General features: G+C 37.0%; 2 protein-coding genes across 4 annotated transcripts in view; one reads left to right on the top strand and one right to left on the bottom strand.

Moving 5' to 3' along the window:
• Window positions 1-8,121: 8,121 nt before the first annotated feature.
• GIMD1 (GIMAP family P-loop NTPase domain containing 1) lies at window positions 8,122-11,656 on the top strand. The gene is made up of 2 exons (XM_010586231.1): window positions 8,122-8,536; window positions 11,313-11,656. The coding sequence occupies exons 1-2, from the start codon at window positions 8,144-8,146 to the stop codon at window positions 11,592-11,594; spliced, it is 675 nt and encodes a 224-aa protein (XP_010584533.1). The 5' UTR covers window positions 8,122-8,143; the 3' UTR covers window positions 11,595-11,656.
• A 1,826-nt stretch (window positions 11,657-13,482) lies between these two features.
• Window positions 13,483-21,527, bottom strand: part of AIMP1 (aminoacyl tRNA synthetase complex-interacting multifunctional protein 1) — a 38,955-nt gene continuing 30,910 nt past the window's right edge. For 2 of the 3 annotated variants that reach the window (XM_010586229.1, XM_010586228.1), the window contains exons 6-7: window positions 20,823-20,991; window positions 13,483-13,714 (exon numbers count right to left, since the gene is read on the bottom strand). In XM_010586229.1, the coding sequence (XP_010584531.1) occupies window positions 13,548-13,714; window positions 20,823-20,991 (336 nt within the window). In that variant the 3' untranslated portion in view covers window positions 13,483-13,547. Of the gene's footprint in view, window positions 13,715-14,957; window positions 15,419-20,822; window positions 20,992-21,527 lie in introns of those variants that run through there. The other variant, XM_010586230.1, reaches the window with a different exon arrangement.

The raw sequence follows: 21,527 nt of genomic DNA, 5'->3' as shown, positions 1-21,527 counted from the left end.
AATTTCAGGAGAGCAAGCAGTGACACAGCTCTGTATTTTGCATCAACAACAGGCAGATTTCCAGCCACTGAATAAGGTAATAGTCTATCACACTTCAAGCCCTGAAAGATCCTAGACAAATTCACAATATATTCCTGAACACAGCACATTACAGATGCTACAACATACTGAAGAGAGAAAGCATTCAGATTTCTTAAATCCTTTCCACTTTGAAAGGCAGCTGGGGATTTTTTGCCCCTTTCGTCCTCTCATGGAGAAAGGACACTGACTGAAAAAGCTCCAACTTCACAGTACTTTGTGACAGTTGATATTGGAAAGTTATAAGCATTGGGGTGAATTACTGAGTCTGAGGCTCAGTCCCAAACCACTCACCAGCTTTGTAACCATATATTTTGCATCCTTTCCTTATACACACTATTCAGAATTTTAATAAACCATCTACAGCAATTCCACTTCTCTAAAAAATTGCGCTGCCAAAGCAAGCCACACTGGCTTGTAAGACAACTTTTACAGCATAATTCTGACATTACATGTTCAATGGTTTGACATCATAAAATATATAGGAATACGTCCTCAGATTCAGCTTGTTTGGAATGTTTTAAAATATAAAAAGCATCTGTTCAGGCTTGATGTCCACAAGCTATCATGATTATCAAAAACAAATGTGTAGTATTTCTAATTAGTATTCCAGTTTCTTAAACTTGTATTTTTAAGAAATGTTCTTTGCAATTGAGCATATTGCCTCTAAAGTGCAGGTCTACATAGAGAAGACAGGAAAGATTCATAATCAGAATTAAATATAAAAAATATCAAGTTGTTAGTTATTGTTTTTTTTAAAAGAAGTCCTCAACATGTGTTGTATCCATAGAAATACAAACACCCTGCAAAACCTGGAAAATAAGAAAATGAAGGAACAGGGTACCAAATCTGTCCTGAATACACACAGATATCCATGTTATTGAGTAGAATCATTTTTATACATCCTTGAATTGAAACTTTATATGTTCTGTATTCCTGACATTCTATGAAACATCTCTTAAGGATTAAGAGTGCGTAAGAGTAGCAGTGTGACCAGTCTAACCCTGCGTATCAGTGCAACTTCTGTGGTTATTATTAGTGTTACAATGGTTATACCCTTTCCAGGCATCATGGGAATATTTTTGGAAAGTATGTCTTAAGTCATTCGGGACCCTATGGAGCATTTTACAATACAATACGAATACCTTTTTTTTTTTTTTTTCTTAAATGCAATCAATGCTGTTATTGCCCTACAAAAGTCTGTTGCCTTCAGCTAAATCAATCCCACTATACATTTTCAAAAGAGGTGATTATTTATCTTATCCCGTAATATTTAGATGAAGAAACTGAGAAATTATGCAGCTTCTCAGAATAAGAGGATGACTGTAACAGAAATAGCAGCCAGATCTGGGTTTCCTGAGCTTCCAGATATGTTCTCCATTCACAGGACTTCTTCCCCAAGGGCAAAACGTTTTTACACATGTGGATGAATTTTGAGGCTAATCACAAGAAGGTGAATGAGTATGGTACCCTGACTCTTGTTGTGACTGCAGATGTATGGGGCCAGTCAGGGAGTTCACCCAGCTAAGTATGTGTAAGGGAAAAAGGATTCTTCCTCAAATCTGTATTTTCATACTTTCTGATTATTTTTTCTTTCCCAAATACATGCCTGTGAAATCAACAGTTTATGATTTCATTGGTTTTGGTGGGTTTGTTTGTATGTGTGGTTTTTTTGGTTGTTTTTTTTTTTTTAACTATTATTTATATATGTACAGTCTTACTTGCAGTATCCCCTTTATGTCTTCAGATATTTTGCATATTTCACATAAAGCAGTGAACAGACACAAACATGTCAGCCTTGCAGCATAGTCCTATGGCCAAACCTGTGCACTAGTGACTTATGTCCAACCTCCATATAAGAGAAAACATATCCTGGCATCATGGGTGAAAACAAGACAGTTTAAGTATCTCTAATCTGCTCAGGAGACAGTATAGCACAATACGGTATATTAAAAACATTCCTTAGATATTAAAAAAAAAATTTGATACGGTGCCATGGGGAAAAATCATTAGTTAAACTGGAGAAGGTGGGGATTAGTAGGAGAATTAAGAAACTGGCAGCCTGTGACAGTAAGTGTGACATGCCCTATCTTACAATGCATACCCCAGCATTTTGAAAAGCCATGTCACACCAAACAAAACTAACAGGAAACAAGATGAGACTGTGCTCCTGTGGCTTGTTACAGTGCTCTGTTCTCAGTGCACTAAACAGAGTGCTTGGAAGAACATCATTCCTGCCAAATGAAGAGACACAATACTTCCACAGCAGAGACTTACCAGATCATGTCAAAGACACTAGTTTCTAACTTGAAGTTGTCTATTATTTGCAGAGGATGAAGGAGAAGGATATCTTGTAGATCTTGGTGGTTTAGGGGGAGAAAAGCAAAAAAAAAAAAAAAAAAATAGTCTGGCTGATGTTCTCACTGTGCTGATAGTTCTACTCAATCTCCTTTTAAACACAAGGCAGGTCCTTGATCTGCCTTTCTGCCAGCAGTATCTGCCCTGAATCCATAATCCACTGTAAGGAGTACGGTGGGAACATGAGGAGCTGGTTCCATCATTGTACAAACAGACATTGTCTGAAAGCTGGTGCAATTGCAGCATTAGTCTGCAGCTGTACCCTAACTCCTTTCCCCTTAGCAATGCCAGTGTAGTAGCAGCACATAATCTACATAGCCACCTATACTGCAAAGAGAAACATGATCTTGTAGATTGCTGATAATAGTCTACTTCTGTTCAAAAATACTAAGGATACTAAGGATTGAATTAAGCAAAGGAAAAAAAAATGTTTTAAGGAAGCATTAGCATATTTTATGTGTGTGCTCCTTTAGGATCAGCACAGAAGTTTTTGTTGTGAACGTAGTCCAAAAGGAATAGAGCATCACTAGATCTATCCTATCCTATCTCTCTCCGCTGTGACATGCCTGGTGTTTCTTAGAAATTACACATCTAAAAGAACTGAAGCCACACTACAGGGACTGCATACCTTCCTGGATTTCTCATGTTATTTGAGAAGGATAAGAGCCCGCCTCCATGTGTGGCAATCCATAAAATGGCCTCACTGGGTTTTCTCCAAGTAAGAAAAATTCATCAAAGCACATCTTAAATTACTTATTATGGCATCATCTTGGGCTAAAATGAGAGCCCACATCAGGAAAGAAGCTGTAAGGGATGGGAAGGCGTGGGAACTGTAAGATGACACATGGTAAGGGATGCCATGTGCCTAAAGAAAAAACTATTTCAGTTTACAAGATCTAGCCTGCTTGGTATACTCTAACAAGCATCATGGAGAGCTTGTTTAGGGTGCATGCAAACCAACTGGGTGATTGCAGGGACTACAATAGAACAGCAGCTGACACAGTAATGTGACTAACATGCAATGCCACTCTAGTTAACTGCAGATTATGTACAAATCCAATGGTTACTTGCAAATTATTTTAGCCTCGGTTTTTCAAAGACAACTAAAGAAGATGGATACCCAAATGCCACTTATTTTCAATTAGATAAGGGGCCTTACTTCCTTAGATTCTTGGCAATTCCTCACTAGACTTGCTTGGTATTTCTATGGGAGAAGTACAAGGCTTCCTTTATCAGTTACAGGAAGCTGACCTGCCTGCCAACATGTAATAGGCTCAGTTTTGGTTTTCTTTTTGCTATTTCAAAAACATAGTTATCTAAAACCAAAGAAAACAACAACAAAAAAATAACTTACCCACTGTCAGTGAGCAGTGCTAAAAAGCATCCAAGGCAATTCTATTGTACTCTGTACTTGTTCTTTGCAAATTCATACTCTGACAGTAGATTTTAAGATCTCATATCCAAAGCCCCATAATAATTGTCACCAACTTGACTTAAAAGCTAGTGAAAAAACAGGTCTTGATTAGAAAAAGAATCGCCTAAGGGACAGTAAATAACACTTCCAGTTTCTTAGCTGCTACCTTTCCATTACTGCTATTCAAATTCATGAAGGTGCTATGCTGTCTGCATTTTATATATAAAGTAAAAAATGTTTCTTGTGACAAAAGGAGAGACAAATGCTTTTTATATTTCTTATTTCAGGAGACACTTGAAAACTGCTGTAATTATTCTATATTTTCTAATGCTTTAGCTCATTTCTGACCTGGTATTTTACTTCAGCATAGGACTCCAGAGCAAGGGAACCCCAGCTGAGGTTTTCCCGTACCTGTGGAGCAGGCTGATACTGCCACCTTGGGGAGGACTCTTTCCACATACTTTGAGGAGCCTAAGCAAGTGTCACATAAATCAGTTTGATTTTTTTTTTCCCTGTCATACCCTCCCAGGAAGACAACTTCTTAAAATCCTCTGCCCGTGCTGTTGTAAGACCTTCCAGATGTGTCCCAACTTGGACTGTATTACATTCATAATAATACTGGAAAGACAAGCCTTTTTTGTGAGGGAGTTTGCTTAGCCGTTTTAGATATCACTTAAACAGTGCCTCATTTACACTACCCTTAATTTTACAGCCATCTTGCCAGCATAAAAGCCCTGCTCTGCATCCAGCTGGGTAAATTGTATTTTGCATACAATGCTCCTCTGCTTCTGGGATTCTAGCTTTCTTGGTAGTCTAAATCCTTGTCCATGCACAGCTTAAATTAACTCCTTGGCAGGCTACTGGCTCAGTTGGATGCGACTGACAGGACATATACTGCCTCAGATGTCACAAGAGTCATTACTGTGCATAGGAACAGTCCGATGAAAAGTACAGAGCTAGACCGTGACAATTTAACCAAAGTCAAGACTTCTAGACAAATTAAAAGAAGCACCTGGATTTTATCTTCACAATATCCATAGTTTTATGAGACTGACCTACCCTTTTGCTTTGCAAGTGAGCCCCCCGCCCCACGCAGTCATCTATTGAGTTTGTATCCACTAGCAAATGAAGGAGCCTCACTATACACTTTATACATAAATATGCCTTGAGACACAAAGGCTGTGCACAGTATTGACCTGCAAGGCTTTTCACAGTGGAAACCATCAGTAGTTGCCTTGGCTACACATACAATACAGTAAAAGATTTAATGTCTCACCTCTCACCAGAATAGGCAGGCTTGAGAGCAGGGAGCCATCTCAAAACAACTAATTTGTCTATGGGCTCTTAAAAACATACAGCCACAAAATTGTTACACAGCCACTTACAGCCAAGTAACACAAATGATGAACTCATTCACAATGAATAATGTGAATTTACGCAAGGAGGCTGTGAAGGCACCATTAGCTCCTACCTTCTCCCAAAGCACTGGCTGTGCTTGTGGCACCACAGCAGGAGACAACAGATTTCTAGAGGAACTGAAGTCTCACTCCACTGCTGTGGCAGGCAGGAACAGCCCTGGAACTGTGGTAAACCTATATTTACAGGCTCCCACACAGAGCTACATTTTGGATGACAGTGTCCCCAGCCAGACTGGGCTCTGGAAAGCACCTTCCTCTTTTCCTCCCACCACAGCCAGCCTACATGCCAGATTCTTGTTATCACTGTAATGACGCATAACTTAATGCCCTTGGAGTAAACACGTGCCCCCACCCACCTGGGATTTACAGTCAAAGAGGTGGCTCGTAAACCTTTCCTTGTGAACAGACAAGAAGGGCTCACTTCACTCTTCCATTCTGTTACCAGAACCTGGTCACCAAAGCACAAATTTGTATTTATTTTCCACTAAGGCATAGGAGTTCAAATCAGTTACTTTCCCACTTGTGGAAAATTTTCTAAAAAGCAAGTGATAGGTCCTTTCTGGACAATCTTTTTGTCCCTGGTTTTAATGCTACTATAGCATGGCAATGATGCTTGCAAGAGAAACATATCAAGCTATCGAGCAACAGCTAATGCACATCACTGGCAGTGGTGCAAGCTTTCAGTTTTCTTCCTGATTCACAAATCATTTCTGTATTTTAATCCATTTTTTGATTATTTTAATCCATCTTTGTTAGGCAAACAGCTTTACATCTGCATATGGTTTACACCATGCTTTGAAACTATTGCAATTATTAATGCATTGCAATAATAAGAGAAAGCGCCTATGCTCTTTACATGTATATATGAACGCACATTCAAGAACACGCAATACAAAGTAATCCCAGTACCTCCATTGTCACTCTCACACTTAACTGCTGGTTAAACTCAACTTTCAAAAATATCAACTTCATACAAACACTACAGTGACTGCAAAAACTGTAACTGCAGCTAAATTGCAAAAATTCAACAGTGCCAATTACTGACCAAACATATCCAGAATGAGGATCTATCAGTAACAGATTAACCAGATTAATGTGTACGTAACAGTCTCAGCATGGTACGTTGCTGCTGTTAGTTTCAAAGTTCACATATGAACTTTTTATACTACACACATGGTTTATGAACAAAGCCTGAATGAAAGAGGAATTTACGGGAAAATAAGGTAAGTGACATAATATGAAATTAATCTAAGTATTTAAGTGTAGACTGCTTACAGAAAAAAGAAACACTCGATCATGATTTAAAAAAGGAATGCACAAATGCATGTCCACCATGTCATATTATTATGCTACAGAAAAAGAATACAATGCACTTCTAGACTGATTAATATCTGATGACAACCATTTCATAAGGTGTCTTTGAAAAAAGGTGTTCTTAAAAAAAAAAAGAAAAAAGAAATCGATCATTCAAAAATCCACAAAAACCTCACTGTGAATTCAGTAAGGAAGATCATAATGTACAGTATTCCGTGTTGCCTGTAATTAAATTAGTATGTTAATAGCTCTTGCATGTTTGGCTTTGTACTGAAGTTATTTCGAAAGATTGATTTGGGCATGGGTTTAGTATGAGGGAGAAAGCTTGAACTGCACATGCAAGAATCTAAATAAATTAATCACAGGAAATCCCACTCTAAAATTATCCATGATCTCTCTATGAGTACTTAAACACAGTATCTTAAAAAAAAAAACCCCAAACCTAAACAAACAAATTCTTTCTGAAGTTGAGGTGTCACCGATAACTTAAAATCAACTACTTATTTGCCAATACGGTTTTCCATCTGAAACACCTCTGAATTTATTTAACCAGCCAGTATTCCCATTAGACAATTAACATGCACCAAAACCCCTTCAGATACTGAATTCCAGAAAAGTACAAAGAGAATGAGAGGGCTTATTTATGAACAATTATAGTAACTGGAAACGACACTTGCCCACATCCCCTCTCCATCCACCAGTCTATGCTTTTCTTCTCCACTAACTGTGCCGTAAGTCTAAAAGTTTGTACAGTATACATTTCCAAAGTCTCAATTTCATATGGGGTTAGAACCTGCAGCATTGGCTATTTCACCTCTTCTTTTTTCATTAAGTCATACTTCTTATATTTATCTGTATCAGAAAGCCCTTTCAGATTACTGTATATTTCAATTTTTGTGGTAGCTGATGAAAGACTTAGAATAAGCAGTTCTCTGCTGTGAAAAAGTGCTCCTTTAAAAGCTACTTCTCCCTGATTATCCATTTTTTTCCTAAAAACAAGTGAAAATTTACTTCCTGAAACATGGTCACTTTATAACAGCAGCACGTATTTGTCACCATCCTCTTCTTCCTCGTTTTCCTCTTTTTCATAATCTATTCTCCCCCTGCATGCCAATGCTGCTTTCCACAGTTGTTTCCCAGCTCCTCCCTTCCCTCCCTTCTCTGTTGCCTCTCCTTAGCTTTATCTGCTATACCTGTTCCCCAAACTTTTCTCACATCTGATTCTTTCCCAGCTCTTCAGTTTCTGCCAGTGTAGGAGTACAGCCTGTCAGGTTGCTCTTGTCCCTGTGACCCCTTCCATGGGGTCTTGTTATTTCGAAGCAGCAGACTGGGAAAGGCAGCAAAGATCTGTCCTTGGATCGAAACAAAGGTTATATGTGCTGTACCGAATGTCTATCTACATCACATACTCCTTAAAACATTTCAGGCATAGAAGGACACTCAAGACAATGAATTTTGCAATTTTTGCTGGGTTGTTTTTTGGGTTTTTTTTAGTTAACTGAAACAGCTCATGTTATTTTTTCTTCACTTAGTGACAGGTTTGTGGATAAAAGCATAGACAATGGCAAACAGCAATGAGATGACCATCAACCTTGTTGTCCTTGGAAGAACTCAGACTGGCAAAAGTGCTGCTGGGAACAGCCTGCTGGGCAGCTCGGACTTTGAGAGTCACTGCTCCCCTAGCTCTGTGACTACATGCTGCAGCCTTGGACGCAGCTGCCGCATTTTGGGTATTATACGAAGAAATGGCTGCGAGCTAGCTCTCCGTGTTCAAGTACTTGACACTCCAAGCTACCCTCACAGTGGTCTGAGCAAGGAACAAGTGAGAGACACTGTGAGATCAGCCCTGGCTCACCACTTTAGGGAGGAAGGCCTGCATCTAGCTCTCTTGGTCCTCAGGGCTGACTTGCCTCTGTGTCCGGATGAAAGTGATCATGCAATTCAGTTCATCCAGGTAACAAATAAATAAATAGAAGTCTCTGCCCTAACAGCAACTCTTTTCTCTTCAGATGACAATAGCTGCGGAAGACTTGGCTGCCAATGTGAAATAGAGAAGTGCAGCTGAAAACTGGAACACTTCCCAGTCCAGCAGATGAAACACACCATTCACAACTCCAACACTATACACCATAGTTACACTTAATCACACTAAACCTGAGAAAAGAGGCAAGAACTGCTCTCTTTTGTACATGGACTCGGCACAAAGGATTTAGGAACCAAATTTACCTACCCAAGTAAGCTTTTCTCTCAGAAATTAGAGTGAATACTTTTCATGACAGATCTAGCTTATTGAAGAGAAACACCATTTAAAGCAAGCAAAAGTCAGGTTACCTCACTCTTCTGCACTCTGTATAGGATCAAACCAGAGAGCAACAGGTCCAAAATCATGCAGAAAATCTGACTGACCTGGGACAAGGATGCTCAGCTCTGTCCTGTACTGTCACTACTGCTGTATCTGTTCAAGAGAAAATAACTAGAAAGTTACCATATATTTACTCTGGCTAAGGAAAATTTCTAGCATAACTGACTTGAAGCAAGTATTTTTAAGCTCCTGAGGAAAAATTTTTTTTGCAAGTAGGTAAGATATGTTGGGGAGAGACACTGAAAAAGATTGGCATTCTTTTCAGTTGGAGATTTCTCATTACCAGGCATACATATCTTTGAAGAAAAAAAGAAAGAAAGAAAAAAAGAGGCCAGCAAACAGATATTGCTTAGTTTATCTATCTGATCAGATGAATCACGTTTGTATGATTTACAAAGAAACAAAAGGTTTCAGTTATTGCCAAAGTCTGCACATGACACTGCATGTCTTACACTGATGAACTTTCTAAAAATCTTTAGGACTAGAAGGGACTTCTTGGTCCATCAAGTCTTATCACCTACTGTAACTGATATTATCCAAATATATAACACATATGTAGATAAAAATATACCAATGTATAAATACATAGATAGAAAAACAGTTTTCAAAATGTGTTTGATTTGCTCTCCTGTTCTGATTACTCTCTATGGTAGGCTAGTCCTCACTTTTCCAGTAGTTTGAGAGTTGGTTCTAATTTCAACACACTCTTACTCATTGTCAGTTTACATCTATCTGTTTTCAGTGTTACCCTTTTTCCTTACACAGTTCTCCATCTCTCTATACTTCATGGTATTTAAGAGAAAGCAGTATTTACTCAAAATATTTTTACTCTAAGCCAATGAAAAATCATCACACTTCTAGTCTGAGACTGTTTTGAATCAAGTCCATGTGGGCACTAAAAGCATAAGAGATGCAACTGCACCTTTTCTCTTTAAATGGACCTTTGAAACCCCTTACTGGAAAGGAAATAAAGCATGTTTAAAAATAATGAGAAAGCAACACTTCCGTTTCATGATTACAACTGGCTCACTCTCAGCTTACATAATGGTTGGGGTTTTGGTTATGTTCCCCTTGAAAGACCAGATGCTGTGATTTCATCAGCCACAAACAGGACAGGACAGCTGCCTGGGTGCCAGGAATATGAACAATAATGATTATATTTCAGTATGTCATTCCAAGAAGACATTAGCATGAAGACTACCTTTAGCAATCAGGAGTTTTCACAGTGATCCTCTGTAAATTATGGACAGCCTATCAATGAAGATGGCCTATCAGTAGAAGACTACTGGCACTTAACTCTCTCTGGATTTTTTAATTTCAGTAACATAGCCTAATGAATGGAGAATGTGGCAGATTTTGATTTCAGAACTAACATTAGCATTGACTGAGTCCTCAGCAAATCAAGGGGCTATCCTCTCTCACCAAAACTGATAGCCCAACACTTCCTTAGACAGCTTATGCGAAAATTTTGTACGGGTTAAATTTTTTTTTCATCTCTAGTATCTAAAACAGATTAATCACAATCAATACACCAGGTTTTTCTAACTCCCTGCTTATCTTGGATGTAGAAAGATCTCCTTTAAAGCAGTTTTATACAGCTTGTTATTTAGCTTACAGAGTTAAGATCATCACAAAGTGGACTTTATTACCAAAGAAGGCTTCTTGTCACACACAGGAGTTAACATGATTGCACTAAAGTAATTTCATTTACATCTGCAAATGAAAGCCCAATCTCTTATTCATATTAAAATTTTCTGTACTCATTGAGAAAAAAGCAGCTTGTTCTCCCCATTCCCCTCCATCAGATGAACCACAGCAGTTAAACACAAACTCTAGCCCATCACTTAGGTTGATGCATTTGATTTGTGTTTTTCCTGAATTGCTGAGAATAGTTCAGTTTTATGGGATACAGCTGGAAAGGCATTTGGTGTTAAATAGAAATTCATCATTTATTTTTTCAACACAAGGTGATTTGGTGATTTTTTAAAAAAAATTTTCAAAGAGCTGTAAAAAGTGTAGAAATATGAGTATGTGGAAACTACTGATGTAAACTAATGTGTGACATAGCTAAACAACCATTCTTCCTCATTTACATAGACATTTTTTAACTGGAGAAATTCTATTAACATCTGTAGTAAGAAAACAGAGAACTGCTAGTACTGCATGACCACATATTTCCACTGCAAGTGGATGTCAGTATCTTGGGAAGGTGAAAAACCCCAGAAATTTCAGCAACTCAGATATTATGAACTGGATTACAGCCAGGAAAACAACATATAACTTGTCTGTTAATGCATGAGTATATGAGGTGGGAGTGGGGAAAAGGAACAAGAAAAGATAACTATTTAAGATTTGGTTTTCATTACAGGAACTTCTGGGTCCCACATGGAAGGATTTCACTGCAGTTCTACTTACTCACGCAGACAAGGCAGAAGAGGCTGGATTCAGCGAGGAAGCATACTTGCACAGTGCCTCAAGTACCCTCTTGTCACTTTTGACCTCAGTACAGAATAAATACATTTTCCTAGACAACCAGAAGAGCATAATTAAGGAAGAAAGAGATATTGTCTTAAGAAAGCTCTTGAACTTTATCAGACAAAATAATTATCAAGCGCTTCCTCTACTTAAACACAGCAAGGAATTAAATTAGTGTTCAGGTGCTCATTTATCTATTTTCTGTGGTAGGTAACATTTAACAGAAGTAAAAGAGTAGAGTAGAAGCCATCAACTGAAAAATCCCACATCCATACCAGATACTTCCAACTCTGTGTTTAAAGGTATCTCTTTAGATTACCAAACTACTTGCCTTTCATACAGTACCTCACACTACTGCATCCAGAATTCTAGCTTCAACCAAAAAAATCAGAACAAGCTAGTGCTCTAAAACACGGTCCTAATATGTATGTAGTCACAAATGAGATTTTACACTATACCAGACTGTGTATTGCAGTTCATACAGAACACAGATCTGGAAGAAAAAAAAAAAGGTAAAAAATGCACAAGAGTTCAGAATGTAAGGGAGCCTCGTTGCCCAATTCTTCAAGCTTTCAGAAATTCCTCTGAATTCCACAGGTTGTAAAGATCTTTGTAGTATTAAAAGCTAGGATTTATCTACTGTAAAAGTATTTCCTTACCTTGATTCAGGATCAGTTAGAATTGAGATTTTGAATTTCAAGAATTTTGTTTAATAAGACATTATTGAATTACAAGGCAGATAAAATAGCTCCCATGTGCTAAATACTATTCAGCACATTTAAAAGAACTAATTACTATTGCTTATTCCTAGATGCATGAAAAATTAAGACAGTTTATAGGCACATACAAAACTCATTCAAAAAAGAAATCTGTTGATCTGTTCTTTTGCAACTGTTCCTTTTAATTTTATATCACTGTCATTTTGCTTTTTCTCCTAGTTTACTGGATGAAGTTCAGAGCCTGCAAAATTCAGAGTGGCTAAGTTTTTCTTTTTTTTACAGTGGTTAAAAAAAGCACTTAATGTTTCAGTGGTTAGACAGTAACCAGTTAATTAAATATTATATGCCAAAATAACTGAAGTATCTCTAAATAGTTACTTAAAAGGTTTATTGAAAATTGATCTAAAATATTTATTTTCAGATTATTAAAAGGCAGGATTAAAAGAAGTAATTTCAAGCCATTACCATAGCAATCATGACTACTTGTACTACATTGTTATGGAGTAATTCTAATCGTAAAAACTGAAGCAGCTACTTCTGTTAAAACCAAAGCATCTTTTGTATAAAATATCATTGCATAAAAATACATTAAAACAAAAAATCCATTCATTTTATACCTGTTTGGGCACTGGAAATGGATCTTTGTTTTGTTAGTATTTGATGAGCTCTGGCAATCTATTTCCCATTTATTCATTCCTCTTTGGAAAGAAATATCTAGGTGGACTAGATAAAGAACTATTTTAGCAAAGTGACAGCTTTGATCTTACTGACATTATAACAGCTTAACTGTGGGACATGAAAGTATGTCCATTTGTATATTTTAGGGCATAAAGGGCCATAGTTTAATCTTCCCATTACAATTGTCTGCAGACTACTGAGACAACACAGCCAAGCACAAAGTTGCACAGGCTTATAATATATCTGAAAACTGCTTGGAAGAAGAGGAGAAAAACTATTAAAAGGTGACTAGAAGAATGAAGACGATTGTGGTCTTCACTGACCAACTGCTAGTCCTGCACCCCTTGAAGAGCAGTTAGCACACAAGGAACATCGCAGAAATATTTCCTTATTGAGATGCTCTTGCTCCATGGATCTTTTAAACCTTTTAGCTGTCCAGAAAATACACTTGCCTGCCTGTAGTTCTACCATGAACAAGCCTTGGCCATTAAGTCTTGAGCACTGAGTGGTTAATAACTGTTGACAACACTTAACCTCAAGGACAGTAAGCATGCTGAATGAGTGAATTGTGAAAATGTTGGAGGCATAACACATTCTGTACCTCTGGAATAGGAGTCAAACAAAAAAGGTATTAGCCATGCATTTCGGAGGGGTAATATATTGATGGTTTTTTATTATGCTTGCATTACTTTCCATTTCAACATCTGAAAAAGCTTCTAATAACCATTTATTTATTTAATTCCACTGTTTGCCATGGTCTCTGCCCTGCAGACTCCTTTCCCTTTTACTTCAAACGGAACTCCTTTGTACGTGGCAACACACTGGTCATTGGTATGAAGATCAGGTTGGATTTGCTCCCAAATCTTCTTCTTCGGATTAAGTTCCTTCTCAGGATCTCCTGTTTCAAAACAAAGAATAACCAAATAGCACACAACACAGAAGGCAGAGCAAAAGCCCTATGTATGTACACATTTGTGACAGCCCACATAGCATCACTGCACACACTTTTAAGGGAAAAAAACATTACCTGTGATTCTCAAAATGAAAATTTTAATCGGAATTAGTGATTGCCTAAGAAATGTCTCCAGAGCCTCTCTCAGAATGCTGATCTTTCAGGGGAAAAAAAGTTGTGAGTAACAGACCACAAATACCATCAAAAGGAAGAAATCAAACCATTGCTACTTGTTGGTTTACAAAATTTACTACAGACCAAAAGGACTCCTAAGAATTAAGTAGATGTGGACCACAGAAATACACTACTCGCCAAGACACAGGTTTGTCAGCATCTTAAGTTTAGGAATTAATACATTTTTATAAGCAATTAATATTAAGTGAATTTGGCAGGTGCCCTTACAGTTGAGAAATATTGAACTTAGACAAGAATAGTCCAAAATCAAGATACTGACATTTAATTTTAGCCCCAAGTTTCAACACTGTTCTGCTACTTTTTGTACTATTTGATGACAAGCTCTGGTGCCTAAAGTAACAGCAGCATTAGAGGTCAGCTTGTATTTCAGCAATTATGGCCTCAGTCTCTGTAAGTCTCAGTTCCCTGTTTCTATGTGTACACCATGATAATTACCTACGCCCTAGAGGTACTGACAGTCTAACTACATTAGCAAATCTGACTATTTAAGGATCTCTAATGACCACAAAACACAGTTTTCTTCTACTAATGTTTTGAAAACTATTAACAAGTTACATAGAATAGTGAAGTATTTCAGAGCCATATTTTTCCTATTTTTAAATAGGCATGAAATGCAAAGTACAGGGAAAAAAACCCAGCTAAGCTAAATAAGGTCTCTTGCTGTAAAAATACTGAATAAACTGCTGCCTGCTGACATAATCTAGATAAAGACAACCAATTCACTGTACAATTATTTTTGGTTCAAAGGTCAAGTAAATTTAATCTCTTAATTCTAATACAATGCAGATTCTCTTAAAGAAAAAAAGATATTTCATTAAAGAAGTTATTTAATCATAACACTGTTGGGTGCTCTTGACCTCTTGTGTGTAAAACAGGCAGGACAAAAAAAACCCTGACATACAAAACTTGTTTTAAATGTAACTAGAACACATTAAATGCTGAAAGGGATCCCATGCTATTTCATTGTTGATACACTGTGTATTTTTTCCTTGCTTGGAGTGCCATATTGGCACCATTCTGCCCAAACTATTAAAATATCAAGTTCCAGAACAAGCAAGAATCAAAAACCAAATCCTAGTAAACACACCCTCTTTGAGATACTTTCAGAGGAGCCAAGAGTTCCTAAAGGAAAATGAGGAGTTCTCCAAGTGAGCAGAATGTCAAATACTCTCATCTTCCACTACTCAGTGACCCCAAAGGTTCAGAAAGAAAAACTATAAGGCTACAGGGATTTTAACATAAGTGTTTCTAGTAGCTGGTTGAAATTCATTACTGCTTGGTGTATTCCTGACTGGCTGACCAACAGGCAGTCAAAACGAACTACTCTCATTCCAGCCTACCTTATTGTTTTTCTCCTTTAAATGTTTTCAGTGGTTCCATCTACTCACATTCTCAATGCTTGCAAAAGTAAGTTACTTCTACCAGGTCTAACTTCTGTAGCTTCTATGTCTGTAACTGTGTAAGAGAAGCAGACCAAGCCATATTTCTCTGTTAAGTAGGCTAGCCTTGCCAGAGCAAGCTCAATAATCCAGTCGAGTTATTTCACCACCACAGGGCACTTAATATTTAAAAGAAAAATCAGTAACACCATTAATAAATTAAACATTTAGAGCTAATTGCACCTTTTCTACAAAAATAAAAATGCTGCTCAATGCTCAAGTTCACGAACAAAGACAGACTTGGATTTAGACCAAAGTGAATGCATACAAACTAATAAAATCATTAAACAGAATGTTAAATGAACCATTGTGCATTTCCTTCCCCCTCCTCAAATATAAAAAGCACATTAATTTTTTTGAGTAAGAAACTGACTTTTACTATAAAAAACACGCTTTAGATGTCAATAAGTTTCTTTGGAATCCTGCATCAAGCTCCCTTGGGATCTGTGGTGAGCTCATATTAGATTAACAAAGGCACCAATTTTAAATACTACCAGAGCTTTAGGCTGTGCATTTTCCTATGACTTCTTCTCATTGCATTCCTTTTTCCCAGAAAATATTCTTTAGAAGCATTTCTATAAATAAAATTAAATTTAAACTTGTAATGGTTTAATGAGCTTCCCACTCTCCTTACATAAAAAGAACAAAATAAGAGGACCTGAATTTGGTTAAGTGTGTCATTCAGTCTAGCAGTTTAAATATTACAGAAGAAATTCTCATAAAAAGCAAGAAACTTCTCCACTTTGTAACAGCTCAGTAACTATTGAAAGAATCTATCTCAGCACAAGAAAGGGCAAAGATGCAATGATGTGTGACCTTATGAAAAGTTAATACCACTTAGCCCACTGTGGATTATAACTATGCAACTGAAGGAAAGCATCCATACACCAAAGCTTCGATTAAAGAAACCTGTTAAATACACACTAACCACTGCACTCCAGTTTTAGCACCTTTTTTTTTTTTTAAGAGATACTTATTAACTAAGTTGCCAGGGATTCTTAGACCAGAATGATTATCTAATTATATAACTTAAATAACAGATTTGTAGTTCCTGTGGCATTTTTGCCTTGAAGAGTTTCGTCAAAGTATCAATTATACTGCTATTAGAAAGATTTCAGAGCTACCTGTGAAAACTCCAAGAATTATCACTGTCTTACAGCAACTGCTATGTAGGAGGGTATAGTATTTACAGACATGCAATGGAATATTTTTTCTATGGCTTACAAATCAGACCTTTTCCACTGAAGGCAGACAGAAATTTGATAAAGTTCTTAATATAAAAAATGCCCAACAGATCTTGGAAGATTCATGTATTGGAGTATAAAATGGTGTTAAAGTTCGTCTAAGGGCAATGACATCAAATAAACAAATAAAAAAGAACAATCCTCCAGACAACAGCATTCCTTATCAAATCACTCCTCCATGACAACCAAGATGGTTCTAGAAAAAATCTCAAGTTTCTGCAGAAAAAAGTTCAATTGGCTTGAATCAAGATACCATTTATTTACTTTGACTAAAATGACCAAGGAAAGTTAGCCTGTATCTCATAAATATCTTGTATAGTAGAGAGAGAAGGCTTAAAAATAACTTGATTCCAAGCTGCTTAGACAGCTGTGTGTGTTTTAGAGTTGCTTTATCATTGCTGCTGCTGCTTCTTTTGCTTCTTAAGTTTTCATACTTCAAAACAAAATAAGACCCAGCTGTCCTTTCTATTTTAGTTTCAAGGACTCAAACTGAGTCTTTATTCTTTAAAATTATTCTTCAAAAAAGAAAAAATTGATCAGAATATAAATGGTTACAATTAAGCACTGAAATTGACAGCTGACATAGCAAGGATTCTACCCTCCTGATAACAGTACCAGTGAAGCGCTAGATTGCCTTTGAGGAGACAGCAGCTAAGAAGCACGTGAGATTTTGAACACAAAAAAGGTGAGCAGAAGACACAGACATACAACCCCATTAAAAATTGAGAAACAGTTTTCCAGTCTCCCCATGAGTTTCCCCCACCAAGGAATAAAAAACCCCACAAAAACCCCAAAAGACACAAAACCAAAAACACCAACAAACAAACAAACAAAACCCCCCACAACCAAAACAAAACATCAAACAGCTGTTTTAAAAGGACAATAGGAAAAAAAAGCCAAACCAAAACCCAAACCAAAAATAAGAATCAGGCCAGGGTGGCGGGACCAAACCCACCAAAAGTTGTTAATCACTTGGACAAGAAGGTGAGTGGCAACAATCTTAGTCTCCAGCTAAAAAAAAATTTTAAAAACCCTATAGCAAACCAAAACCTACCAATGAACAGTATTAATATCTTAGTTTACAAAAGCAATATGCAAAAGACATGTATGCAACAAATTAAGTTACAGAAGCAGATGTCAGAATGCTTTTGTAAGTCTCCATCCATCAATGCTTTTTTTCTTGCTTTTTCCTACTCACTTCAAGATAATAAAATCACAAGTCTTAAAATTCCTTAAAATAAGCTTTATGTAACTAGGAGATACATCACTCTACTTTGCACTATTAAGCATTAGCTATATTTTCCAAGACAATGATTAGCTTTAATCTCATACCTGCCAATTTTTCTGAGTAGCTATTTATGAAATATTAGGGAACAGCTGTCATATTTCAGACTACAATCTATAGCCCTGGATATATACGCTTTTCAGAAGGGTTGTAAAAGCCTTCATTTGGCAGTAAGAGCTCCATGTCTTTGGCTCCCTGTCAGAGGGAAACTGATATAAAGCATACAAAATCTTGTATCACAGGCTGCAGGTCATAACTTCAGAACTCATACAACTTTTACACCACCTTCAGCTTATTCTATGTCTTTTAAGAATCAAAATGTCAACACCTCAACACCTGGCAATAATTTTAAAACAAATGTTTCTATAACTGATTTGCTCTAGGAAAAGCTTTTTGCAACTGTAAAAAACCTGGAGTCAAATAGTTTAATTTTTTTGTTAAAACTTACCTCATTAGGCATATGCAAGAATAGATACGCTAGGTAACAGAGAACAGCACTACTACCAGCTCTGACATTATTTTCAAATGCCAGGTATACAAAGTTATTTGAGATACAAGGTTATGTCTTAGACAAAAACAAACAAAAAAGACCCTCCACCCCTCAAAAAAGCCACATGCTCAGGCTGACTTGTACATCATTTTGCAAGGCTTATGAACTAGAAGGGTTTACTCTACAGCTTGATGTTCTCTCTTGCACATCCATTTCCACAGCAATAGAAAGCAATATGAGTGTATCCGTGCATGTAACAGAGGTCAGACATCCAACATTTAATTTATCTTTACTCACAGAAATATGATAACTACTAGAAGTTATGAGTGGGTATTCCTACAATTTCATCAATGCAATTGCTGAAGCCTTTCAGATTTTAGTACAGGTTACCAATTCTGCATCTCAACAAGCAAGCTTGGTATAATCTTAATACAGAAAACTAAAAATGAAAAAAAATGTTGCAAGACTAATTTCCTTCTTAAACACAGTATTATTTTAAAACATTTTCAGTTAGAGTATTAAATCACAGCAAGCTGAGCTTTCCTCCTGTTTCAAAAACACCTAGATAGACCATTGCTTCCTTTATCATATACCAACGAAAATACAAATATTTTTTTTAGAGCATCACAGTTCCAAACATAAGAAATATAAAAATATCTATATATGTACAGAGCTTGCCAAGAGGTTCAAATAAAAACACTGCTGTACAGCTAAAAATTGTCAGAGGTGCAATAGCTTAAAAAGGTTAATATGTTTCTATGTAGAAAACAGAAAGCTATATCATTTTCTCACATGTGAAAGCCAACTTTTGAGGAACAAATTCATCCTGAAGATGAATACTTTGTTGATAAATGCAGACACATACAACTCCAACCAATATGGGAAATACTGGGAGTTATACCCCTTATCTTAAGATAAGTGATGCAGCGATCCTGACAAGATGACCACTGTTCATCAAGAACTTGGTGATCCACACAACAGTTGACCTGAGTAGGTCTGGGCTTGTGCTGCGCTGCACAAATTCCTGGGGCACAGGATAAACCTAGCCTGCTGATTATAACAGAGGAGCCTGCAGGCAGCTCCCATGTGGTACCAGTGAATGAGCCACCTGCACGTCCTCATCTTTATGGAGCACTGCGGCATCAAGTCCTCATGCAAACTTCCTTTCTGTTTGACAGTCAAAGAAGAAAATACCATAATAGCTCAAGTGACCAAAAGAGGGGAATATCTTCTACGGAGAGAGAGTGCACAGCATGCTGCACGTGGATCAGAAGCCTGTTTGACGCTGCACCAACTCAGAGCTCCCATAATCTGTGCGATGCAAGATTATCAATACTATTTTCTCTTTTCAGTGTCAGCTCTGATAAACAGGATTTTAAATGATAATTTACAGAATCTGAGTGCCTTTCTTACCGGGATCATAATGGGCCAGCACCTCCTGATGAAAAACACTTAAAACCATGATAGAGATAACAAAATAACAGTGCTAAAAAAGACAGCAACAGAAGCTGAATCTGACCGTATCCCTTTCAGCCTGTGAGAATAATAAACTGGCATTTGGGTAGGAAGGAAGCATTCACCAACACACTACATCTATGATGCTTATTTGAGTTCCTAATATGCAGGGTCAGAAACTAATAATTTTCATAGATGAGTGGGAGGTGGAGGAATTGGGAAAATGGATGAAAATCATCTTTTGAAAAAATTTAAATTTTATTATTTTATTTATATTCTGAAAAAAAATATGGACTTATTGATTTAATTAATTGGGAAGAAGTTCAGTGTCTGTCTCTGGAGAGCCAAAACATCATTTCCTTCCAGACAAACAAATAAAAAATCCCTGGTGTTGTGAATATTATAGGCTCCTCTCATAAATAAAGACTTCCACCCCCTCCAATGCTCTACGTCCCTTCCTCCTCCCAATTAAAAAAACAAAAGCCTACCTCCAATTCTGACACTTTCATTAGGGGGAGGAGCTGGATTTAGGAACTTATTATTTCATCACTTACACTGAGACACTGGGAAAGATGCTTTACATTTGCTTACTGTAACTTGCAAAGTGCAAATATGTTTGTCCATACATTTTAAAAGCAGACATACTTATTGAGACTTAAAGAAAGTAGGTACTTTTTTTTTTTTTTAAGTACTGTACAACTTTTTCAAGTTACAGTTATTTCTCTATATTTTCTGGGTTTTGGCAGATGGTTAAGTATTTTCAACCCTTTATTTAGGGGGTTGAAACACAATCTTAACATGTCAATAATAAAAAACGTTTGAATATAGCTAATTCAGAAAATTTCAACAAAAAAAGCAACCAACTTTAAAATACTGTTTTATCTGCTTCAACACTGAGGTCACCTTGGCATACCTGCTTCCTCCAATTTCCCAAATACCTACTTACCAGGAAAACCTTCAAAAGTGATTCTGTCCCCAGGTACTGCCCCAGGTGGGGGAGCCAGAATTTCCACTTTTTCTGGGGAGCTGGCACACATCACCATTGCTTGGGATACTACTCCTCTCATCTTTGCAGGCTTCAAGTTACAAAGTAGTATTGCCATCCGATTCTGCATCTTGGGGAAGGAAAATAGAAAGATATGAATACTTAAATGCCACATGTTTTTCGGGACTCTAATTATTTCATAACAAAAGAATTACAATGAAGAGACCTTAACATGGACAAGAGAAGCATACAGCAGCAAATAGACTATTTTAATGCCTGGACACCAGTAACAAATAACATTTAAACCACTTAAGAGTTGGCCAGCGAATAATGGAGTAAATGCTGAATTGTGACACACTTATATGGAAATACAAAATGTGCATTTCACCCTCATTCCACCTTTAGTCAATCTAGATCACCACTCAGTCCACTTTCAATATTGCACTATTAACCAAACAATTTCCATGTAATAATAATAATACAAAAAAAACCCCAAAACCAAAAACCAACCAAAAAACCCCACTCTAAAAATTAGGCTAGTTCACAGATAAAAAATTCAAACTGTGTACTGGAAGCATACAGGTGTTTTACATAATTAGCTCACTTAAATCTTAAATTTTGTCTTATTTAACCCAAATGCTTTCAATTTTTTTAACCACTGAAAAT

The sequence above is a fragment of the Haliaeetus leucocephalus genome, unplaced genomic scaffold (assembly GCF_000737465.1).
Source record: "Haliaeetus leucocephalus isolate CR32 unplaced genomic scaffold, Haliaeetus_leucocephalus-4.0 Scaffold140, whole genome shotgun sequence".
Classification (NCBI taxonomy): domain Eukaryota; kingdom Metazoa; phylum Chordata; class Aves; order Accipitriformes; family Accipitridae; genus Haliaeetus; species Haliaeetus leucocephalus.
The sequence above is the reverse complement of the archived record's forward strand: the minus strand, read 5'-3'. Positions and strand labels throughout refer to the sequence as shown.

What these genes read in the sequence shown, in the direction of transcription:
- GIMD1 (XM_010586231.1), top strand. Translation starts at nt 8,144, where the DNA reads ATGGCAAACAGCAATGAGATGACCATCAACCTTGTTGTCCTTGGAAGA. An exon ending in ATGCAATTCAGTTCATCCAG is followed by an intron (nt 8,537 to 11,312) that starts GTAACAAATAAA and finishes TTTTCATTACAG; the next exon opens with GAACTTCTGGGTCCCACATG.